This window comes from Pangasianodon hypophthalmus, chromosome 17 (genome assembly GCF_027358585.1).
Source record: "Pangasianodon hypophthalmus isolate fPanHyp1 chromosome 17, fPanHyp1.pri, whole genome shotgun sequence".
In the NCBI taxonomy this organism is placed as follows: domain Eukaryota; kingdom Metazoa; phylum Chordata; class Actinopteri; order Siluriformes; family Pangasiidae; genus Pangasianodon; species Pangasianodon hypophthalmus.
In genome coordinates, this window is record NC_069726.1 from 3,251,268 (window position 1) to 3,271,586 (window position 20,319).

Genomic DNA, 20,319 nt, shown 5'->3' on the forward strand with positions numbered 1-20,319 from the left:
TGCAATACACAGAGATTAAGGGATTTGCTGTTGTTTTTTCTTTTCCACCATAAATCACTGTAGCTTCACTTTCACCGAAAGGCAAATATCAAAGCAATGTCTCTTAGTTATGCAAAACAAATTAGGTAGAAATCAAATTAGCAACTAAATGCAAACATAGTGGTGCAGTCCAGCATTTCCTGAAATTCACCTTCAGTCTCTGCCATAAATTTTATGAAATTTTTATTAAATGCATTTTTATTTTGGTGTTTCGCTGCTATTTTAAAATTATAACTCCTACATTTTAAAAGGATCTTTTGAAATCTTTTTCTTCTGTGTGTTCAGGAGCACAGGAATCTGCCCTTCATGCAGGAGCTGAGGCATCTCTTCTCCTTGATGGTGGGATCCAGGAGGAAATACGTCGACCCGTCCAAGGCTGTGGAGATCCTCAAGGATGCCTTTAAGTCCAGCGAGTCGCAGCAGGTTGGCTTCACGGCTGAGGTTTTTGACTGCCTCTGATGTTGGTATCAGCCCACAGACCTTCTGATAGACATTTTGTGGCCTGAAAAAGTGTATTTTTCAGGCCACAAAATGGTGCTTGTGAGTTACTATGTATATTAACACATATAAGTGATTAGTGGTGATAAGTGGGCATTGATTGCTACTGTTCTGCTGGTGTTTGCGTGACCTGTGTGTAAAAAGCCCTGCAGCTCTTTTATGACATTGTGAAAGTGATTGTGTGTGTATGTGTGTGTGTTAACAGCAGGATGTAAGTGAGTTCACTCACAAACTGCTAGACTGGCTGGAGGACGCGTTCCAGATGAAGGCAGAGGAAGACAGGTAGGCTTCAGCACACATCTGCTCTAGCACAAGACCTTCACTTTTTATGACAAATGGCCGACTTTCCTGCTCTTTTCTTGCATACCTTGCACCCTCATCAATCAAAATGACCTATGACCTTTTACCTATTATGCATGCTGGCCATTAGCCGAGCGCTATGATGATAAATGAGCTGCATTTAACTACATGACTTCGATTAGTTCCATTGAATAAGCACCGAACATGACTCACGGGACGACGGGGTTAACGCTCACCCAAGTGCAGCTGATTTCCTCACTGCAGTTCCTTTGTTCTCTTTACAGAGAGGATGAGAAGCCAAAGAACCCGATGGTGGAGCTGTTTTATGGCCGGTTCCTGGCTGTAGGTGTCCTTGAAGGTGAGGGATTATGCAGGCCTCCATTCATCCTTGATGTGGGATTGACCTTCAGATCGATATTTCTCAGATCTGACAGATGGATTAAAATCAAGATTGTAGAGAAGGGTCATTAAGGGTCTTTATAAAATGTCAGTTTTGGGAGTCTTTGGCATGATTATTGTCAGGGAAATATGATATGTGGGTCAGTCAAGGTATGAGTAGTGTTTAAGGTCTCCATGTGTTGGTGTTTTTCCTTTAGGAAAGAAGTTTGAGAACACAGAGATGTTCGGACAGTACCCGCTACAGGTGAACGGCTTCAAAGACCTACATGAGTGTTTAGAGGCCGCCATGGTGGAGGGCGAGATCGAATCTCTGCATTCTGCTGAAAACTGTGCCAAATCTGGACAGGAGGTGAGCATTCTGTTTAAATGTGCTGGTCTGTACACTGCACATGCACAATAGAGATTTCCCCTGAATCCATATTGACAACAGTAGGATGCAAAGGTCTGGGTACAGGGTAGTGTGTATTTGCCAAATTAAATACTCACCATAAAAAGTGTCTTTTTTTTTTTTTTTCTTTTTCTCCCCTCCCTCAGCACTGGTTTACTGAACTTCCCCCAGTTTTGACCTTCGAGCTGTCACGGTTCGAGTTTAACCAGGCTTTGGGCCGACCTGAGAAGATCCACAACAAGCTGGAGTTCCCCCCAATGCTCTACATGGACAGGTGAGTGATCCTCTCATCTCCTGTTTCTCATGTGTGTCCTGTATTAGAATGTGAGACACTGAAATTACTCCTCTGCTCAGGTACATGGACAGGAATCGTGAAATCACACGGATCAAGCGGGAGGAGATCAGAAGACTGAAGGAGCATCTGACCGTCCTCCAGCAGCGGCTCGAGAGGTGAGTTTAAAAACAGCCAGGCGTCTTTAGGGAGTAAAATGTAGGACACGAATCAGCAGTGTTGAAGAAACACAGATTGTTGAAGTAACTCTAGGTCTCTGTGAGTGTTAATTCAACACAGAGTATTGTGCTGTGTGTCTCAGACATCTCGTGTTTTCAGTAGCGTAATTGAAAGCTGTGACACTGTAAATATTTGTAAAGCAATATGGCAGGAGTGTGTTGTGAATGTCTGAGTGGAGACGAGCTGTTGCTGTGGAAGACCTCGCAACAGCATCGTTTGTTTAGCTTATATTTATAGATTTTGAAATTTGGATGACACTCACGCACTCACACACACACACAGTCTCTCTCTCTCTCTCTCTCTCTCTCTTTCTCTCCCTCCTCCTCTGTCAATCTCTCACTCACACACTTTCTCGCTGTCATGTCTCACTCACAAACTCTTTCACACTCGGTTTATCTATCTAGCGGTCTATCTATCTCTTTCTCGGTCTCTGTCACTCTCTTTATATTTATATATATATATATATATATATATATATATATATATATATATATATATATATAGGGGGAGAGAAAGAGGGAGAGATCCAGATGTCAAGGAGGCAGTCAGCAGTATAAATAAATAAATAAATAAATAAACACACACACACACACACACACACACACACACACACACACACATATATCTCTCTTTCTCTCTCTCTCACTTTTCCCCCTCTGTCTTTCTTTCTCTCCCCTTTTATCTCTCTCTCTCTCTCATCTGTGTGTATGAGATCAGTATTCACCAGAATGTTCTGGCTCGCTGTTTCAGGTATCTCAGTTATGGCTCGGGTCCTAAGAGGTTTCCTCTGGCTGATGTTCTACAATATGCCATGGAGTTTGCCTCCAGCAAGCCTGTGTGCACTTCCCCCATAGAGGACTTCGACACATCAGCGCCACCTGGTGGCACAACAGCACTGGTGCCTCCTGCACCAAGGTAAGACTCGACTCTGGTTGATGCATCTATACAGTCCTCTGATTTGTTTCGTCTACATTACTTCGATCATGATTTTTGTCTTGCTCAATTAATTAAAATGTCATTGCAATAGTTTGTCTCGCCGTGTGTTATGGCACTTAAATTCTCCGCAGTGTGGCGGAGCAGGGCCCTTTAGCCCCTCCAGACGGCTCCGGGACTTCTCCTCAGCCTCAGCCTCAGCCTCAGCAGCAGCAGCAGCAGCAACAGCGTGTGCCCATCCACAAGCCCTTCACCCAGTCACGTGTGCCCCCAGACCTGCCCATGCACCCCGCACCCCGCCACATCACAGAGGAGGAGCTGCACGTGCTCGAGGGCTGCCTGCACCGCTGGAGGAGCGAGGTGGAGAATGACACGCGAGGTACAGTGATTACAAACACAGACCTGCACACATTTTCCATGTACATGTCATGTCTGTTGTCACATGCTTACCACGTACTTGTCATGCCAGATCTTCAAGGGAGTATATCCAGAATCCACAGAACAATCGAGCTCATGTACTCGGACAAGACGATGATGCAGGTGAGATTTTTTTAATAGAAGTATTAGATTGCAATAATTAAATTGCTTTGCTCTTATTTTTAGATGTGATTGTTCAGAAGGTAGTGATTAGTTTTCTATAACAGCAGCTTTGCTGGCTGTAATTCAAAACCCAGGTTTATATTAATGGGCCTGTTCTAATACTTTTATTAGACTATTGTTTCTATAGTAACAGCTCATTCAGATCAACCAGATACTTAGCCTAATAATAAACCGTCATGTTATTTAACAAAGAAAAATTTATAATCATTGATATGCTGAGATTTTCTGTAGAGAGACGTTTATTTAACATTTACAGAAAGAGTCTCCAGTGTCAGTCAGTTTTCCACCATGGGAAAGTCTTCCGGACAGAGGACATGTTTAGTCATTATATTCAAGAAGGATTGAAAAGGGAATGACTGTGTATAGCTGCTATAACATAATTGATGACAAGAACTAACTTGTTTTATGGATGTTTATTGCATCTATTTATTAATGAATAAAAAGTATGGAATTCTTTCATTTAAAAAAAATAATCAGTGGTAAATTGCTCTGGTATAAGAGGAATAAAAACTTCAGGGTGGTAAACACTGGCTTAAACACTGACTCTGCTTGATCACACCACCTTGTGTTATATTAACAGCACACCATGAAATGTTTTATTCCTTACATGTTAAGAGAGACAGATATATAAAAATGCAAAAGTATCCCTTTATGTTATATTCACAAGGACTGTTTCAGTATTCAAACCAGGCTTGATTTTCCCTTTTCAAAAATTTTTACCATGTTTCAGGTGCCGTATCGGCTGCACGCAGTCCTGGTGCACGAGGGCCAGGCCAACGCAGGCCACTACTGGGCGTACATCTATGACCCACAGCACCACTGCTGGATGAAATACAATGACATCTCGGTGACCAAGTCATCGTGGGAGGAGCTGGTGAGGGACTCGTTCGGCGGCTACCGGAATGCCAGCGCTTACTGCCTCATGTACATCAACGACAAGAAGCCCTTCCTCGTCCAAGGTACGGCACTTAATGTAATAATCTAATAATCCACTTTTTCTTAAAGTGCGCGAGAAGTGCTTTTTATAACATTATTATTCCTTTCTATAAATCGAGGTCGTGCATATGATACTAAAGTTCCACACTGAAGTTGAATCTATAATATGTAATTTTTTTTTTTTGGACAACAGATATGTGTCGTCTTATTGGCTACGTTTGGGGTAAAAAATACGTAAATACTCCTTTAACTGACAGGAATACAGTCCAAAATTACAAAAAAGTGTGTGTAACATAAATCAGAGACATGCAACATGAACCATAGAAGTAATTCATTATTTAAAAAAAACAAAACCAAAATTTCATTCATTAATAATGAGAGGTTTTCTAAAATTAGTAATAGTCTGTGTCCTTGAGAATGTTTTTGTACTTCTACATCTGGGAAGCAGGAGGAGTAAGATGTTGACATTGGCTGAGTGTGTGAACAAAAGCCTCTGTGTGTTTGTGCGTGTGTTTGTGCGTGTGTGTGTGTGTGTGTGTGTGTGTGTGTGGACCTCAGAGGAGTTTGATAAGGAGACGGGCCAGGTGCTGAGCGGCCTAGATAAGCTGCCTCCGGACCTGAAGGAGTATGTGAAGGAGGACAACCAGCATTTTGAGCGTGAGCTGGAGGAGTGGGACGCCATGCAGGCCAGGAAAGCCCAGCAGGAGAAGCTGGCCATGGCCGCAGCCGCCGCTGCCGCCGCATCTCCTCGTCCCCTGAGCACCGAGACGAGCCCTGCCGAGAGCACGGGTCAGCCTTCACCACACACCGTACATACAAACACACTAGTGTGGAGTCAGAGAGTGGAGTAGGGGAAGAACAGGGCAGAACAGTTATTTTTATCTCTTACCTGGAGGTGTTAGCATTACGAATGCTAGGCAAATACTGCCTGCTGTGGCATGATCTGATCTCACTTGGCCCTGGTTGGTGACGTCACCCAAGCCTGTATTTAATGAGTGTCACAACTGATACCTTTGTCATTAGTGGATTTGCACAATTCAGATTGTTTTTTTTTTTAAGTTTCCATAAATTTAAATATGCAGTCTATGCCATCAACGTTTATCAACACAGTAATCAACAGCGGGGTGGTGTGGCATGAGTTACTGTTCCCATCCCGAAGTTGATTATTTTCCTATAACAGCACATCCTGAGGTGTTTTATTCCTCTTCTATCAAAGCAGTTTGCCAATTTTCAATAAACCTTTGTAAGAATGACACATCATAAATTTTATGCTTTTATAGTTACATTTAATGTTATGAAACATCCACAGAACAGCTTTGTTCATGTTACATGATTCTTTTGATACAACAGCTATTAACCCTCTCCTTTTTTCTCTTTCTTGAACTTAATAAGACAAAAAAAACCTCAGCTTGACATCTTGGTGGTAAAAACCGAACACTTTTCCTGTGTTAGAAAAGTATTTCCTATGACTGTTACATAAAACTGACACTGGAGACTCCTTCTTAACAAACATCTCCTTTCAGAAAACGTCACCATATCAACTGCATAGTACACGTTTTTTAATATATTTATATGATTATACAAGTCTCAGGGTGTTATTATGGAAACAATAATGTATTAGAACAAGTACATTTATATAAACCTATGATTTTCGGCTGCACTGCTAGCAGAGCTGCTGTTATAGAAAATTCATCACCTTCTAATCATTCAGAATTGAATACTTAACAGCGCTGCAGTAAAACCCATAACGTCGAACGAATCATGTCTGAGAGGTGATTCACAATTTCAGTGAAACCATTTCCAAAAAGACAGATCATTATGTGTTTTTATGAGTTACTGGTAGAAGAGAATTCTGACAAACTAAGAGTAAAAATTTCATGTGCAAGTTTTTCAGGTTTTTGTCATGCAATTCAAAATGTAATGCATTTCAATAGCGATATGAAAACAGGTGGACGGAAACCCCTCTAGAGACTCTTCACATATTGTTGAGAGAGTTGGAGTGTCCTAATGAGCTGCTGACTCGCTCTGTGTGTGTGTGTGTCTGTGTGTGTGTGTGTGTGTGTGTGTGTGTGTGTGTGTGTGTGGACTCTCAGCTTGCCAGCAGGACCCGGACTACATGGAGCAGCCTTCGCCCACGGACGACTCCAAACACCTGCAGGAGGACACGGAGAGAGCCATCAACAAAGCTGCAGCTCAACAGGATGAGAAGAATCCCGAGGCTCTGCTTTACGCTGTAAGAAAACACACACACACATACACACATATGCTGAGGAGCCAGACGAGTGGTGTCTGGGTCAGTTCCTCTGGGGCCATTTAGCTCCTTTTCTCTCTTCTTCTAATGAACTCGGAGGACCTACTGGGAGACACTGCTAGATTAGTTTGATGGGGAAGCATGTGTGTACGTTTGTCTTATTTCTCATTGTCTTATTTCTCTGCTCAGAGCAGATGATATATTTTGCAGACTTTATGTTGGGGTAGATATGGCACCCAGGTCAGTACATCATTAGATCAGGTGTTACTTTATAGCATTCCTAAAATTTTATCGAACATCACATTGACCTGCGTTTTTGTTTATGTACTTACTTTGCTTTCATTTACTTCCTTGTTCTCCTTATTTATTCACCCCTTAACTCCGGAGTTCCAGAGGACGTTATGTTAACATTATGTTAAATAAAAAAAAAAACACTTCACTGCTTTAAATGAGTTTATAGTATTTACTGTATTTACTTCAGATCAATCAGTGTAGACGCATTAGTTGGTTAAATCTACAACAGTTTGAGAAAGTAAATCCATCATAAAACTCATGATCACTAATATTAGCTAGCTAGCTTGTTGCCAAAAAAAAAAAAAAAAACACACGTGTCCATGTGTACAGCAATATTCCGATCTCAAAGGTCTCCAAATCCCTGAAGTTACATACTAGAGAGAGCTAGCCAGCATTAACTAACTTGCTTTAAACTCCACCAGTGTTTAGTTACTTTTAGCTTGAAAATAGTTTGGTGACCTTGGAGATTATCATGTCTGCTCTGAGAAAACATTTCAACATGGTTCTCACCAAGTACTTGAAGCACTTGATTTTAGATTTTTTTTTTTGTTGTTGTCATTTTTCTACATTGAGCCTGGATGATATTTCTTTTTGTAGATTTGTGCAACCTCTTGAGTAGTTATTAAAAACAAATAATAATAATGCTTGAATAACTGTCCTGGATTTCCATTTCAATCCCTCATAATAAGTCATTTTTTTCTGTGCCACTGAACATGCGTCTCTTCAGAATATTGAATCTTTGTGTTGGGCCTTGGGGAGTAGAATAAATATGTCATAATTTCAGAGCTGGATTTATAGTCAATTACTTGGCTATTATTGGTGTTTGCACTTTCTTCATTTCTGATTGTTTCTGTAACATCTTATAAGCTAAATCAGCCAAGAACAATTATTTTTCTCCAGTTATAGTCTTCTTTCTGCTTGTGGGATCATTTATCCTCGAGGCTGCAGTTTGATGTCTCCTGTTAATCTTTGCGAATGAACATTGTGACCTGGATGCTAATGGGTTTCATTTATTTATGCATATATTTATTTATTCATGTCAGTCCTCATTTTCCATTTCTCCCAGCTGTTCCTCTTTCACCGTCTGTCTCTGTCTCTGTTGTGTCTGTTCTTCTCGCACCATTTCTTCACCTCTGTCCCTGCAGGCGGAGTCCCATGCATCCCCTGCCCAAACCCCTCCCCCTGACCCTGCACAGGATGGCGCCGCCTCCACCGCAGTCGCTCCCCATCGGGTGGTGGAGGTGGCCATCCCTCATGTAGGAACCTTCGTCATTCAGTCACAAGAGGGGGGGTACGATGACGAGGTAGCGCTCGTTCCTGCTGGTGTTTGTGTGTGATGTGGGGTTTTCCAGAGCTGTTTAGCAGCTGCATCATTAACAGCCTGTTTGCATCTACAGAGCTCTTGTGCTTCTTAATGTGCTAAAAATAGCAGACATGTGCTCAGACCAACCTTTCTTTCTTTTAGCTCATCAGACTAGGTTTCTGAGTTTGAAAAAAGTTTTTAGCATGTAATTATTTCACAGGAATGCTTGTATTGGAATGCAGAACTGAAATGTAGTTCGGATGTAGTCCAGATAGTCTAATAGTAAACACTGAGGAAAAACGTATAATCATTGATATGATGAAGTTTTCTGTGAGGAGATGTAAGCATTTACGGAAGGAGACTCCAGTGTCAACATTTTGTAACAGCCAGAGGTAAAGCTGTAACTTTTGCGCCACTGGGAAGACTTATGATGGAGGACGTTGTACTTAGTGGTTTCTCAAGTAACATGATATGCTTTTTTTTTTTTGTTTTGTTTTTTGTTTTTTTGTCTTATTAACTTCGAGAGAGAGAAAAAAAGTAGAGGCTGGTGAGGGAACAAACACTTATAGCCACTGTATTTAAAGTAAGTGCTAATTTTTTTTTTTGCAGAGGTCCCACTAGATTAAATGTAATTGATAAGTTTGATGCGTCTTTCTTTAATGAAAAATTTAATAATTGGCGAATTGCTGTGGTGTATGAGGAAAGAAAAACTTTTGGTCATGCTCTTATTGGAAAATAATCAACTTCAGGGTGGTAACAGTAACTCTGCTTACTGTCAAGTATCACGCCACCCCACTGTTAAATTATTTTCCTATAACAGCATGGCCCATGTGTTTTATTCTTTAGATCTTGTGTAAGTAACGATCATGAAGTCTTGTAGAGATGCACATGAAGAGATTTTAGATCTCCCCTGCCGTGTTTACCTTCTTAGACTGGTAGAGACTGCTAGACAGCATGAGTTTGAGTGGATTAGGCACTGAAGACATTTGTTCATTAGGTTTCTGCATGACTTTTCCTGTTGTCGTAGTGCAGCAAGTTTGCTGTGGTGTGTATGTCTGCGCATGTTTGTGTGGTGATGAATTCACTGACTGACTGAAAGTCGTAATGTGCTTAGCATCCCTGTGTGACTGCTGAGGATAGATTACGGGTCAATATGGTATTAATGTGGTTTCCTTCCTTGGGCAGACAATGATGACTCCAAACATGCAGGGTATTATAATGGCCATTGGCAAAGCCAGGAGTGTGTATGACAAGTCTGGTCCCGAAGCAGCCTTCTTCAAGGTACTTTTCGTACTATTTGTGCCTGTAAGACTGCAGCCCCAGTGACTGTGCTAACCTGTGTGTGTGTTCACTCGTGTGAGGTTTTAAAGAAACAGTTTAGCTGAATTCATCCAAGTGCATGCCTCAAACCACCAATCTCAGCAGATGGAGTTTCTGAAACTGTATGACACACTGTTATCTATAAAAATGGACGAAAGATATAAAAATTGTATAAGCTCAGCAATGAAGCATGACTTAATTTCTTCCTCCGTACTTAATTTGGTTTAATTTTGACCAGCAGACGTGGCCGCAAGACTGAATGTGGAATTTGTACGTTAGAAGTTAGTCGGATAACATAGTTAGGGGTCCAGGCGCTTAATGCTGAAATCTTATTGTTTTTGTTAGGATTTTTAGGGATCCAAGCGCACAGTGTTGGAACTCTATTATTTTTGTTGCGATTCTTCTTCTTCCTACTCCTCTTCTTCTTCTCCTTCAACATAAATGGATTCATGCAGGCCAAACCGTAAGTCATTGCAAATAGATGATACTTGTTCCCACTAGATGGGTGCAGCGTTTTGCGTTCCTGCGAGATACAACACAATTTATTTTTGTTGGTCTTAAAGCTGCAGGCACAACATTTTCCCACAGACGTTTAAATTGTTCAGCTTGATAGCCAGCGCAATAGTCAGAACCTCAGTGCGATTCCCAGTACTTTCTTCAATCGTCTCAAGTCTTGCCTGTAAAACCCTAAGTTTCCAGTGTTGTTGCCAAAGAGTAAGTGAGGCTCAATTGGTTCTCCCTCTTGATAAAACAAATTTGATGAAAATGTACAGTACTGATAACATTCCAATTCTGACACATGCATCTAAATATGGGACACCATAACATTGTCCAGCTGAACTGAAATATTGTAGCCAACATCCTGCTAATCTGGTTCACTTGATCAGCTAGGTTTCAGCAAGTACTTGACAGCATTAACACTGGAATGTCAAGAAACGTCAGTATAATTTCCATCTTGCTACCCTCTAGTATTCTATGTAACTGTGCACAAGTTGGCAACAGAGAGCGAACTGCTTGTGAAGGAGTGCTTGGACCCTGATGATTGCTGCCTGCAGCTATATGTCTAGTTTAATGGTGAACTGTTGCTTGTTTGTATAAAAATAAGGAAGCTCAATTTTTTTTTCTTTGTGAAATATTCCTAAATCAAGATTGTTGCACAGCAATTCGTTCGTAGTCGTATACTGTCAGGACATCTACAGTCACTGTTACATTTGGTTAATTTTTTGACATTTGTTTTAAAGCCATGGTTTTAATTGCCTTTTGGCTGCCTGCATCTTCCCCCTTTTTAATTGTTCTAGATTTTGCTACATCTGTCCTGCCTTGACATGTCTTGTTGATTGGCAGTGCCACCTTGACTGTGAGTCAGATGACTGACATCTCTTAAGACATTAATCGTCTGTTTCAGTGGGCTGTGACGGTGCTTGTGCTGGAATAGCGGTTGACAGATAAATCGTCAGCTGTGGTCAAACTCTCACAACTCTCGCTGCTGGGATCTGGATCATTTCTGAGTCCCAGCGAGAGCTGCCATCTGTTTTTTCAGTCCGTCAAGAAAGATGTCTAATGACTGATATCCATTCATAACCATAAGTACATCCTGAAATGTATACCTTTTACAGTTTTATTAATGTGCGCTTACAGAATGTAAGACAGTTTGATACTTTATATATGTTGTGTTGTAGGTAGAGTATCTTGCAGTGATACGGAATAAATACCATAATTGATTGGTGGTGTTTTATTTTCATGATTCACTTCTTACTATTAGCTTCTTGTACTTTTCTGCAAAAGAGAGAACTGTGTTGATCTTTTCAGCTGAGCTATTTCTGAATTTTCTTTTGCAGTCGGTCAGGTGTGATTACGTTGGGAGTACTTGAACTTAGTTAACCGCATACATAAATCTGAATGTCCGCAATCACAAAAACTGAAGTGACTTCTTTCCTGGTCGTCCTCTCGTGTATCAGCCTGTACCATTTTGTTTGATAGTAGAAAGTTGTATACAAGCACATTAAAGCCCATTTTAAGCTAGCAACACTTTTGCACCACTGTAGCACTTATGCTAAGCAACTTTTTGAAGCAGCACAGCATCAAGCAAGTACACACACCACAAATTTGTAAATATACACATACCTACAGAGATGTGCAAAATGCTCCTCTGTGACATTTTTGACTTTTGACTGGTGTAAAAACAAAAGAGTGCATTTATTCTTTCCTGCCATCTGTTCTGCTTCTGTTGCTTATATTGGCTACAGGCTGAAAACTGCAGTTTCTCTACCATTTAACTAATATCTATCTATCTATCTATCTATCTATCTATCTATCTATATATATATATATATATATATATATATATATATATATATATATATATATATATATATATATATATATATATATATATATATATATATATATATATATATATATATATATATATATATATGAATCCACTCTTGTTTAATGATTGACAACTTTAACAGATAGTTGTTTCCTGTCAGATATCCCTGATTGTTTTTTTTTTTTTTTCTTTCTTCTGTTCTTTTCTTTCTTCTGCTCTTCTGTTCATATCCTTTTCTCTTCTCATTTGTCCGTCAGGCACTTAAAGTCGAGTACACTCGTTTGCTGCGGTTAGCGCAGGAAGACACGGCACCTCAGAACGATCATCGGCTACAGCACATCATCGTTTACTTCATCCAGAACCAGGCACCCAAGAAGATTCTGGAGAGAACCCTGCTCATGCAGTTCGCAGACAGAAACCTCGGCTTTGATGAGAGGTAAAAAGCTGCATTGTATTGTATTATAAAGCTTGTATTTTCCAGACTATATTTAAATATTAGATTTTCCAGACTATAACATGTAAAATAATTTTACCATTAGCCTAAGGTTAACATCAGCTTAATTTTGTAAAAGTAAAACTACTTTCTAATTTACTAATGAATGATAAGAATGATGATAAGAATGATAAGTTATTTCTAATAACTACTTTCGAATTTACTAATGAATGATAAAAAGACAAAAGAAGCTAAATTACTAAATTTACTAGCAAAATTACTTCATCCAGACAATTCCAGTCACCGGCGCAATAACTCATGATGGTCTGGTAGTGAGACAGCATGTCTATTTTCTGGCTGGACCACTTGAAATACTTTTCTGTGGGATGTGGCAGAAAAATCCGAGCCCATCTGTTTTTATCTACTCACAAACCAAAATATGGCTCTGCCGCTTCTGCTCCTGAATGCCCGGTCCCTTCCCCCTGTGGGCTTGTACCATGCCAAGTGTGCCACACAAGCCATATTTTTAAGTGAATTGATTTCCTCCTCCTCTATTCTGAGGAGCGTAATTAGATTTATGCGAGCGTGGCCCAAACACACAGCTCTGGAGCGCAGTTTCCATTTTGCTCACAGTAATAAAGAATGATTCATAGCCTCAGGCATGAGGCCTCGGGACACGACTCGCCATCTAGCCATCTCATTTCTCAGATTAGCTTGTGAGTCACCCCCGCTGCACACACTGAGCTCTAATGACGATATGCTTTCTCCCTTAGATGTAAGAACATCATGAAGGTGGCGCGCGCCAAGCTCGAGCTCATCAAGCCCGACGAAGTCAACATGGAGGAATACGAGGTCAGCAGTTTTTCTCCCCCAGTAGACACAGATTGTTATTATCCATGTACTGCATCCTTATTGTTTAGTCATTTTAAGCTTTAAGGCTTTGCTAAGCTGTTCGTCCATGTAGCTATATATTTAATCATAGTTTCATCGCCATCAAATGAATATTTATATTATATATAACACAAACGTTACAATTTAAACTGTTAATAAAGGTGTATGAATGAGGCTAGTCTCAGAAGCCAGACTTCTAGCTTCACTAAAAAGTCTGGTGCTTTGCTTTTCAATTAGCATAATTTTAGAAATACACAAATGCAAACATATTCAAATGACAAGCTATTGTCTGTAACCTGCAGTACAGGTTTATAAAAGATATGCAACCTACATTAAAGAGGCTTATTTGGACACAATAAGCCTCTATTTTAATATTAAAAAATATGTTTTGCACTTCGACTTGACCTATCTTAAGAACTGCTGCTGTAATCATAAAGACTGTCCTGTGCTCATCACAGGACTCTTCATTCACAATGTATTCATACTGAACATTCTGAACACACTGAGTTCTGTTTAACGTTATAGTACTACAGCAGTGGAAGAGTAATGAATTATAATCACCCTATCCAGTGTCTGAGTCTGGTTCTACTCAAGATTTCCTCCTTTCAGGGACGTTTTTTTCCTTGCCACTGTGGCCTCTAAATCTACATCCAGATTGCTTTAAAGCGGCTTTGTGTCAAAGTCTATTGATAAAAGCGTTATATAAAAATGATATTGAGTTGAACTGGCTGCCAGAGTGTACATCATATTTTCTTTGGAAAAGCTCATAGTGTTAGTGTTAAAAAGTTCTTTAAACCACAGTAAGCACATGCAGAAGTGCTACCACCAATCAGATTGCAGCCCACAAGATTCTAAAGCTTGTGGCCGGATAAGTATACAGTACATTTCAGATGCTCTGTGAGGTGTGGGAGGACCATCTGAGGAATCTGAGACTGGAATGAGAATGAGAAAGCTGCTCTTACTGAGTTTTGTCAATGCTTTTGACACTGGAGCGATACAGTAAAAAAATTTGTTTATTTATACATTCCCGGTTATTTATACATTCCCAAAGATTTTGTTGCATCCGTGCACCATCGTACTGAGTAAACAGGTCTTCTGTTTTTTTTCCCTTAGTACAGGAAGACATGTCATTTCTTGTTTTTGGTAATCACAACCATGTTACAGATGCAAGAAAGAAAAACACTGGAGTGTTCCTTTAATGTCCTATATTGTTCTGGTATATTGTTACTCATTGTGTTCATGTGAGCTGATTGTAGTTTTGTGTGCGTAGATGTGGCATCAGGACTACAGAAATTTCCGCGAGACTACAATCTTCCTAATGATTGGCCTTGAGCTCTTTCAGAAGAAAAGGTAAACATGACTGAGAAAACTGACCTTCCCAAGGATGCAGTGTTGCTTTTTTAATCTCCACCAGGGGGCAGCGTAACCTCTGTTATGTTCTTGCACTTCCATTGTCAAGGGCAGGGTTGAGGCCTAGTGAGAAATGTAAATCTTTTAATTAGTACATTTAATTATGGTTTATTTGTAACAGTCACAATGCCAAATACAACCAGATCAGAAACAGTTTAATAATAATAACACATCACGTTCAGCACATTGTGTTTGATAATACACCAGGGTCCATTTCACTATAAAATAACTGTATAAGTGTTGATTATAGCAGCATCGTGCTCTTCTTTTCTTCTGTTCCAGTTACGTGGAGGCACTGATGTACCTGGTGTACTCGTATCAGTACAACAAAGAGCTGCTGTCCAAAGGGCCGTACCGAGGGCATGATGAAGAGCTCATAGGCCATTATCGCAGAGAGTGCCTGCTGGTGAGTGAGTGTGTGTTTGTGTGTGGGTGCGTGTGTGAGTGCGCATGTGTGTGCGCGCCTGTGTGTGCGTGTGTGCGCATGTGTGTGTCTCAGCTCCAGCGCGGCCTTTTGGCCCAAGGTCAGAACCAGATCCCCCCTCCCATATGTGCTGCACAGCTGTGTGGAGCAGCATTTTCCTTCAGAAATACATAAAAATGATTAAAATGATTAAAAGTTAAGCTATGAGTGTTCAGGGATTGAACTATAACAAGCACATGCTTGTAGGATACGCTGTCATTAATTTGACTAATTTGGAAGAGTTTAAGCAAATAAAATAGTAAACCACTGTGTGAAGTACATGCTTCAACAACGGTTTGCACAAGGAGCGTAAGATACTTCAGGGTTTTTTTTGTGAAACTTGGAAGTGGTTAAAAAACTGTTTAAAATTTACTGTGTCACCATTAAAAAAGTCTGGAATTTATTAATCCATTAATCATTTGATTTTACTGGTGCAAAGATGACATTGAATTTCTGCCAACGCATTAATCAGTACTAACACACACACACACCTAACACACCCACTGCCCTAGTTTATATTACCCAAATAATTGAAGGATGATGCAATTCATTTTAATTCAAAACCCAAAAGTGTAACCCAACCTGGCTGGAATATGAGATGTGCTTGAAAAGATCAAGTAAAGAAAAGCCAAGTATTTTATTTTGATGTGTGTGTGTGTGAGTGTGTGAGAGAGAGAGAGAACACTGTTTAAATGAACAGCTGAAATTAAGTGTATGCTAAAGCTTGATAGAGCTTTTATGGAGTCTCTGTGAAATGGAAACAAAAAGTGTCAAATGCTCTGTTTTGTTTTTGAATCCATGAGGCCCTTCCATCAGATAAGAGGAAAGACAGAAACTACCAAAACACATCATACTGGTTCAATTTGTGTTTTTCTCATCATACTGCTGACCCATGGGAACCGTAGACAATCCCTCTGGCCTTTTTCTCTCCCTCTCTGAGCTCATTAAAAGTGGTTCACTTTAATGACTATAGTGCTTTTGCTTTTGGAAGGGGTGTGTGTCTAAAGTGATCTTATAAGTCATAAGTTTGTTTGCAGTTACTGTCACACTTAAAAGCAGATGGGGGTTGTGGGGGTTGTTGTGTTTGGATTCCCTGTCCGTTTTGTTAGTTTTATCGAATAATCATCAGCCGCACCACTCTGTGTGTGTGTGTGTGTGTGTGTGTGTGTGTGTGTGTGTGTGTGTGTGTGTGCGCGCGCGCGCGCGCTCTCCTTCTAAGAACTATGGGACCTGTGTATGTATGTGTGTGTGTGGACCCAGTAACCCTAAACGTCTATTGTGCTCTAATGTAATCATCGGGCCGCGACTAGGAAGCAGACGCTGCTGTGAGTGTAAACACATTACCGTGCCGTTGTCCTCGTTTCACCTCCACCATTTTGGAGCTGTGCAGGGGCTCTGGCTCATGCTCAAGCCCTGGCTACTTCCCCCGCTGCTCTGCTTTAATTGGAAATACTGCTAACATTGACATAGCTAATGTACTGTGCTGCTTTTTTTCCCCTTTAATGCGACACACGCCTATTCGCTAATTCCGCAGTTGACTCGCAGAGGCCTGCAAGGTCAACAAGGTTGCTTGTGCTGCAGGGCTCTTGAGAACGGCTGCGAGCGCATCAGCAGGCACGTCAGCCTTTGCGTCAATAACGAAAAAAAAACGCTCCAGATCATTTCTGGCTAGATGAGAATACTTTGGAGAGATGTGCACAAGCCAAGAGCTTTACTCTGAATGGTACAGGTACATAATGTGCATTTGTGTGCATGTATGATGTCCACAGAAGCTGAACGAGCATGCGGCGGCCATGTTCGAGAGCGGCGAGGAGCTGGAGGTGAACAATGGCCTGAGCATCATGAACGAGCTGGTGGTGCCGTGCATCCCTCTGCTGCTGCTTGATGAGATGGAGGAGAAGGACATGGTGGCTGTGGAGGACATGAGGAACCGCTGGTGCTCATATCTGGGCCAGGAGATGGAGCGTAAGTGTTGTAAATTTTTTCTTGAAGGCACATACAGAAGAGACATAAAGAAGCTAATATCTAACATATATTAAACTACATAAAAAAAGGACAACATAAGAAAACTTCTCACAGTGATCATTCACAACTGACCACCACTGGAACTAAACACATGGACTCGCAAGTGCAGGTGGAGATTCTCAGCATACCCACTCTTTAATTATATAAAATTTGATAAAACCAGTAATATTTATTATATATTATATAAAGTTATATAAAAAAATATAGGTTGGTTCCCCGTTACCCTTTTACACCAATTGTAACTGTCAAATTTGCCTCATTAGTTTTGCGTTGAAACTAAAATGCTAAAATGCTAAGTACTAAGTAAGGAAACTGTACATTTAAATTCTCACATGTTCTCCTCAAAACATAATTTCTACACAAACATCAGAGTAAATTCTTATTACAGTTAGATATAAAAGTCACACTAGGGTTTATTATGTTTCAAATGACTTCTCATAAAAAACCTTTTTAGCTCTTTTAGTCCTTTTTTGCCCCCCCCCAAACATCAGCTAATAAACTATATTTGGGATAAGGAAACACATTATTACTTAATGCATAAAATAAGTTTTATATGATAGAACTGAATTAATGTGGGGTTGCCTGAAGACCCACAGCATTTTCACTTTATACCGAAATTATGATTTTGATGATGTCTAACAGTCTAAAATATGAATAGTGGGTTTCAGATAGGGAAAAATTCTCAGTTATTAGCTATATTAGATATATAACATCATTAACTTGGTTTTTGTGAAACATTCCTACATAATACAAATTTATGTATAATGTAAAATACATAATGTAAAATTTTTAGAAAGCTTGCATTTCAGTACACTTATGTTAGGTGACATAAAATAGCGCATTAGATATTAAACATATGTAAATATTACAAAAAATTTGATTAGTACTCAAACAGTGAAATTTGTTATGACAGCCCTAATAGAAATACATTACGCCTAGTTTTACAAATAGCAGGGAGTTGTAGTGGGAGGGAAATAATTTAGGCTATAGAAATCAAAAATTGAGATGCATAAAAAATATACGTAACTGCAGTTTGATTTAGATTGCCTAGAGATTCCCATCCCTAGTTTTACTGCAAAAACATCTAGCTATGCATTATACATTTTGAGGGTTTAAAACAGGCACACATGGAAACCCATTTCAGTTTTTAAAAGGCACACGTGAGGCAGCTAATTAATTAATAATAATGTTGTATAGAGCTACTTCACAAACCAATCAGCATCCTGCTGTGTGTGTAAATTGTCTGTCATTCGGTTTTATTTGATCATTTTATAGTTTATTACTATGTTTTGCCGTCAGTCCATGAAATTAGATGACCGGTTTACTGCTTCGTATTTCTCAAAGCTGAAAACACATTCATACTTTGTTACCTGAAAGTGTTAAATCAGTCTGCATCAAAGATGTGGGCTTGTGGGTTTTTTTCTTTCCTTGATCCAAACACGAGTACACCCCTGAACTCACTAATGCCATTTAAAAAGAATTTTCACATTCAGTGAAAAGCAGCCTTTTGTTGACAAACTATTCTGGCTCAGCCCACATCACCACAGAATTTGGGCCACTTATCTGTTGTTTATTGTTGTTCTGTATCTAAACACATTCCTGTCCTCTCTTTGCAGCTAATCTTCAAGAGAAACTGACCGATTTCCTCCCCAAGTTGCTCGACTGCTCTACAGAGATCAGGAGCTTCTGCGAGCCACCCAAGCTTCCATCGTACTCCACCCTGGAGCTGTGCGAGCGTTTCGGCCGCGTCATGGCCTCCCTCACGCTCAGCCGAACACCCGCTGACGGCAGATGAGCTCTTCACGGACCTCTCTTAACCCAACACCTCCCCAAACCCCCTCCCGCCCCCACCACCATCCCCCAAAGCCTTCCTCCAAAGCAGGGCTGCTTCAGCTGTTACTTCTCTTTAGTTCTCATTTTTATCATCTTTATCCGTATCATTATCACTAGCATTTGGAGATTTCGCTCATCTTTTAAAGCTAATATGGCACAGAGGAGAAGGAAAATGAGCGTTAACAAAATGGGATTACAAACTTCACAGCTTAGAATTTGCAGCATGCTCTGGCTTTATCAAGCGAGGTTGAAAATGTATTTGGTTATTTTATTGTTGTTTTTAATTTGCTTTTTTTTTTTTTTTTCAACAATCACATTTTTTCATGAGTCTACCCTTTTTGTAAAAAGGAAAGACCTGCTGCTCAGCCACCCCTTTATTACAGCGTTATCGCACTCGTTTTGTTTTTCTAAAGGACGGGACTGAACGTGAAGACCAGGAGAGTCAGAGATGGCTCGAGATGTATAGAGATGTGTGTATAGGTCTTTGACCTGAGGACTGAAACTCTCAAGTTTTAAGTGCTGTGCTAGGCAGCCGGGGACACGCCTCGCGGCTTGTTAATACATTGAGAGAATAAAGTTTTATTTATGGCGCTTTTAGGCCAGATACCTGTTTTGCTCAATTAAAGCTTGTTATTTTGAATTAAGTGGGCTTCAAATGAAAGTGTGACACATTTCTTGGAAGAAGGGATTGGGTGGGAACATTCCTTGCATGAACATGATATTAGAGTTTTGCAATCTATTAGGCTGTTTATAAGAGCTTCAGTTCTACGATAAGATAAGCTTTCACAGCCGTACTCGCCATCCAAACGTTCACTACGTGTTGCTTTGCTCTACAGTGAACAGGAGTAGGTGCTGCGTTTGTGCATTCCTCAAAACATTTCCTGCAGGGAAAGAAGGGGCCACGTTTCCTGCCACACAGAACTTTGGCCTCATGGGATGTGACACAGTCATGCTTTGATACTAAACACTATGCTGACCATGATAATATTATATTAAGTCTCTATTTACAATTGCTAGGGAATTGCTGTGCATATCTCCTTCCAAGAAACTACGATGCAGGTTTAGAGTATAGTTCGATTTAGTGCTACAGTTTGATTCATTCACTTATCTTCATTAAGCACTTCATCCTGGTCATGATCACAGTGGATACGGAGCCTATC

General features: G+C 40.2%; 1 protein-coding gene across 3 annotated transcripts in view; it reads left to right on the forward strand.

Moving 5' to 3' along the window:
- The window catches only part of usp25 (ubiquitin specific peptidase 25), a 28,537-nt gene extending 8,734 nt beyond the window's left edge, over positions 1-19,803 (forward strand). The window contains exons 7-26 of one of the 3 annotated variants that reach the window (XM_026943825.3): positions 325-462; positions 743-819; positions 1,122-1,195; positions 1,434-1,585; positions 1,771-1,898; positions 1,979-2,074; positions 2,886-3,050; positions 3,203-3,447; positions 3,538-3,608; positions 4,399-4,627; positions 5,163-5,393; positions 6,698-6,837; positions 8,295-8,453; positions 9,638-9,733; positions 12,362-12,540; positions 13,311-13,389; positions 14,699-14,778; positions 15,121-15,244; positions 17,071-17,266; positions 18,943-19,803. In XM_026943825.3, coding sequence (XP_026799626.3) covers positions 325-462; positions 743-819; positions 1,122-1,195; positions 1,434-1,585; positions 1,771-1,898; positions 1,979-2,074; positions 2,886-3,050; positions 3,203-3,447; positions 3,538-3,608; positions 4,399-4,627; positions 5,163-5,393; positions 6,698-6,837; positions 8,295-8,453; positions 9,638-9,733; positions 12,362-12,540; positions 13,311-13,389; positions 14,699-14,778; positions 15,121-15,244; positions 17,071-17,266; positions 18,943-19,121 — 2,838 coding nt within the window. In that variant the 3' untranslated portion in view covers positions 19,122-19,803. The remainder of the gene's footprint in view (positions 1-324; positions 463-742; positions 820-1,121; positions 1,196-1,433; positions 1,586-1,770; positions 1,899-1,978; positions 2,075-2,885; positions 3,051-3,202; positions 3,448-3,537; positions 3,609-4,398; positions 4,628-5,162; positions 5,394-6,697; positions 6,838-8,294; positions 8,454-9,637; positions 9,734-12,361; positions 12,541-13,310; positions 13,390-14,698; positions 14,779-15,120; positions 15,245-17,070; positions 17,267-18,942) is intronic. The other 2 variants (XM_053241406.1, XM_026943828.3) reach the window with 2 other exon arrangements.
- Positions 19,804-20,319: the final 516 nt, after the last annotated feature.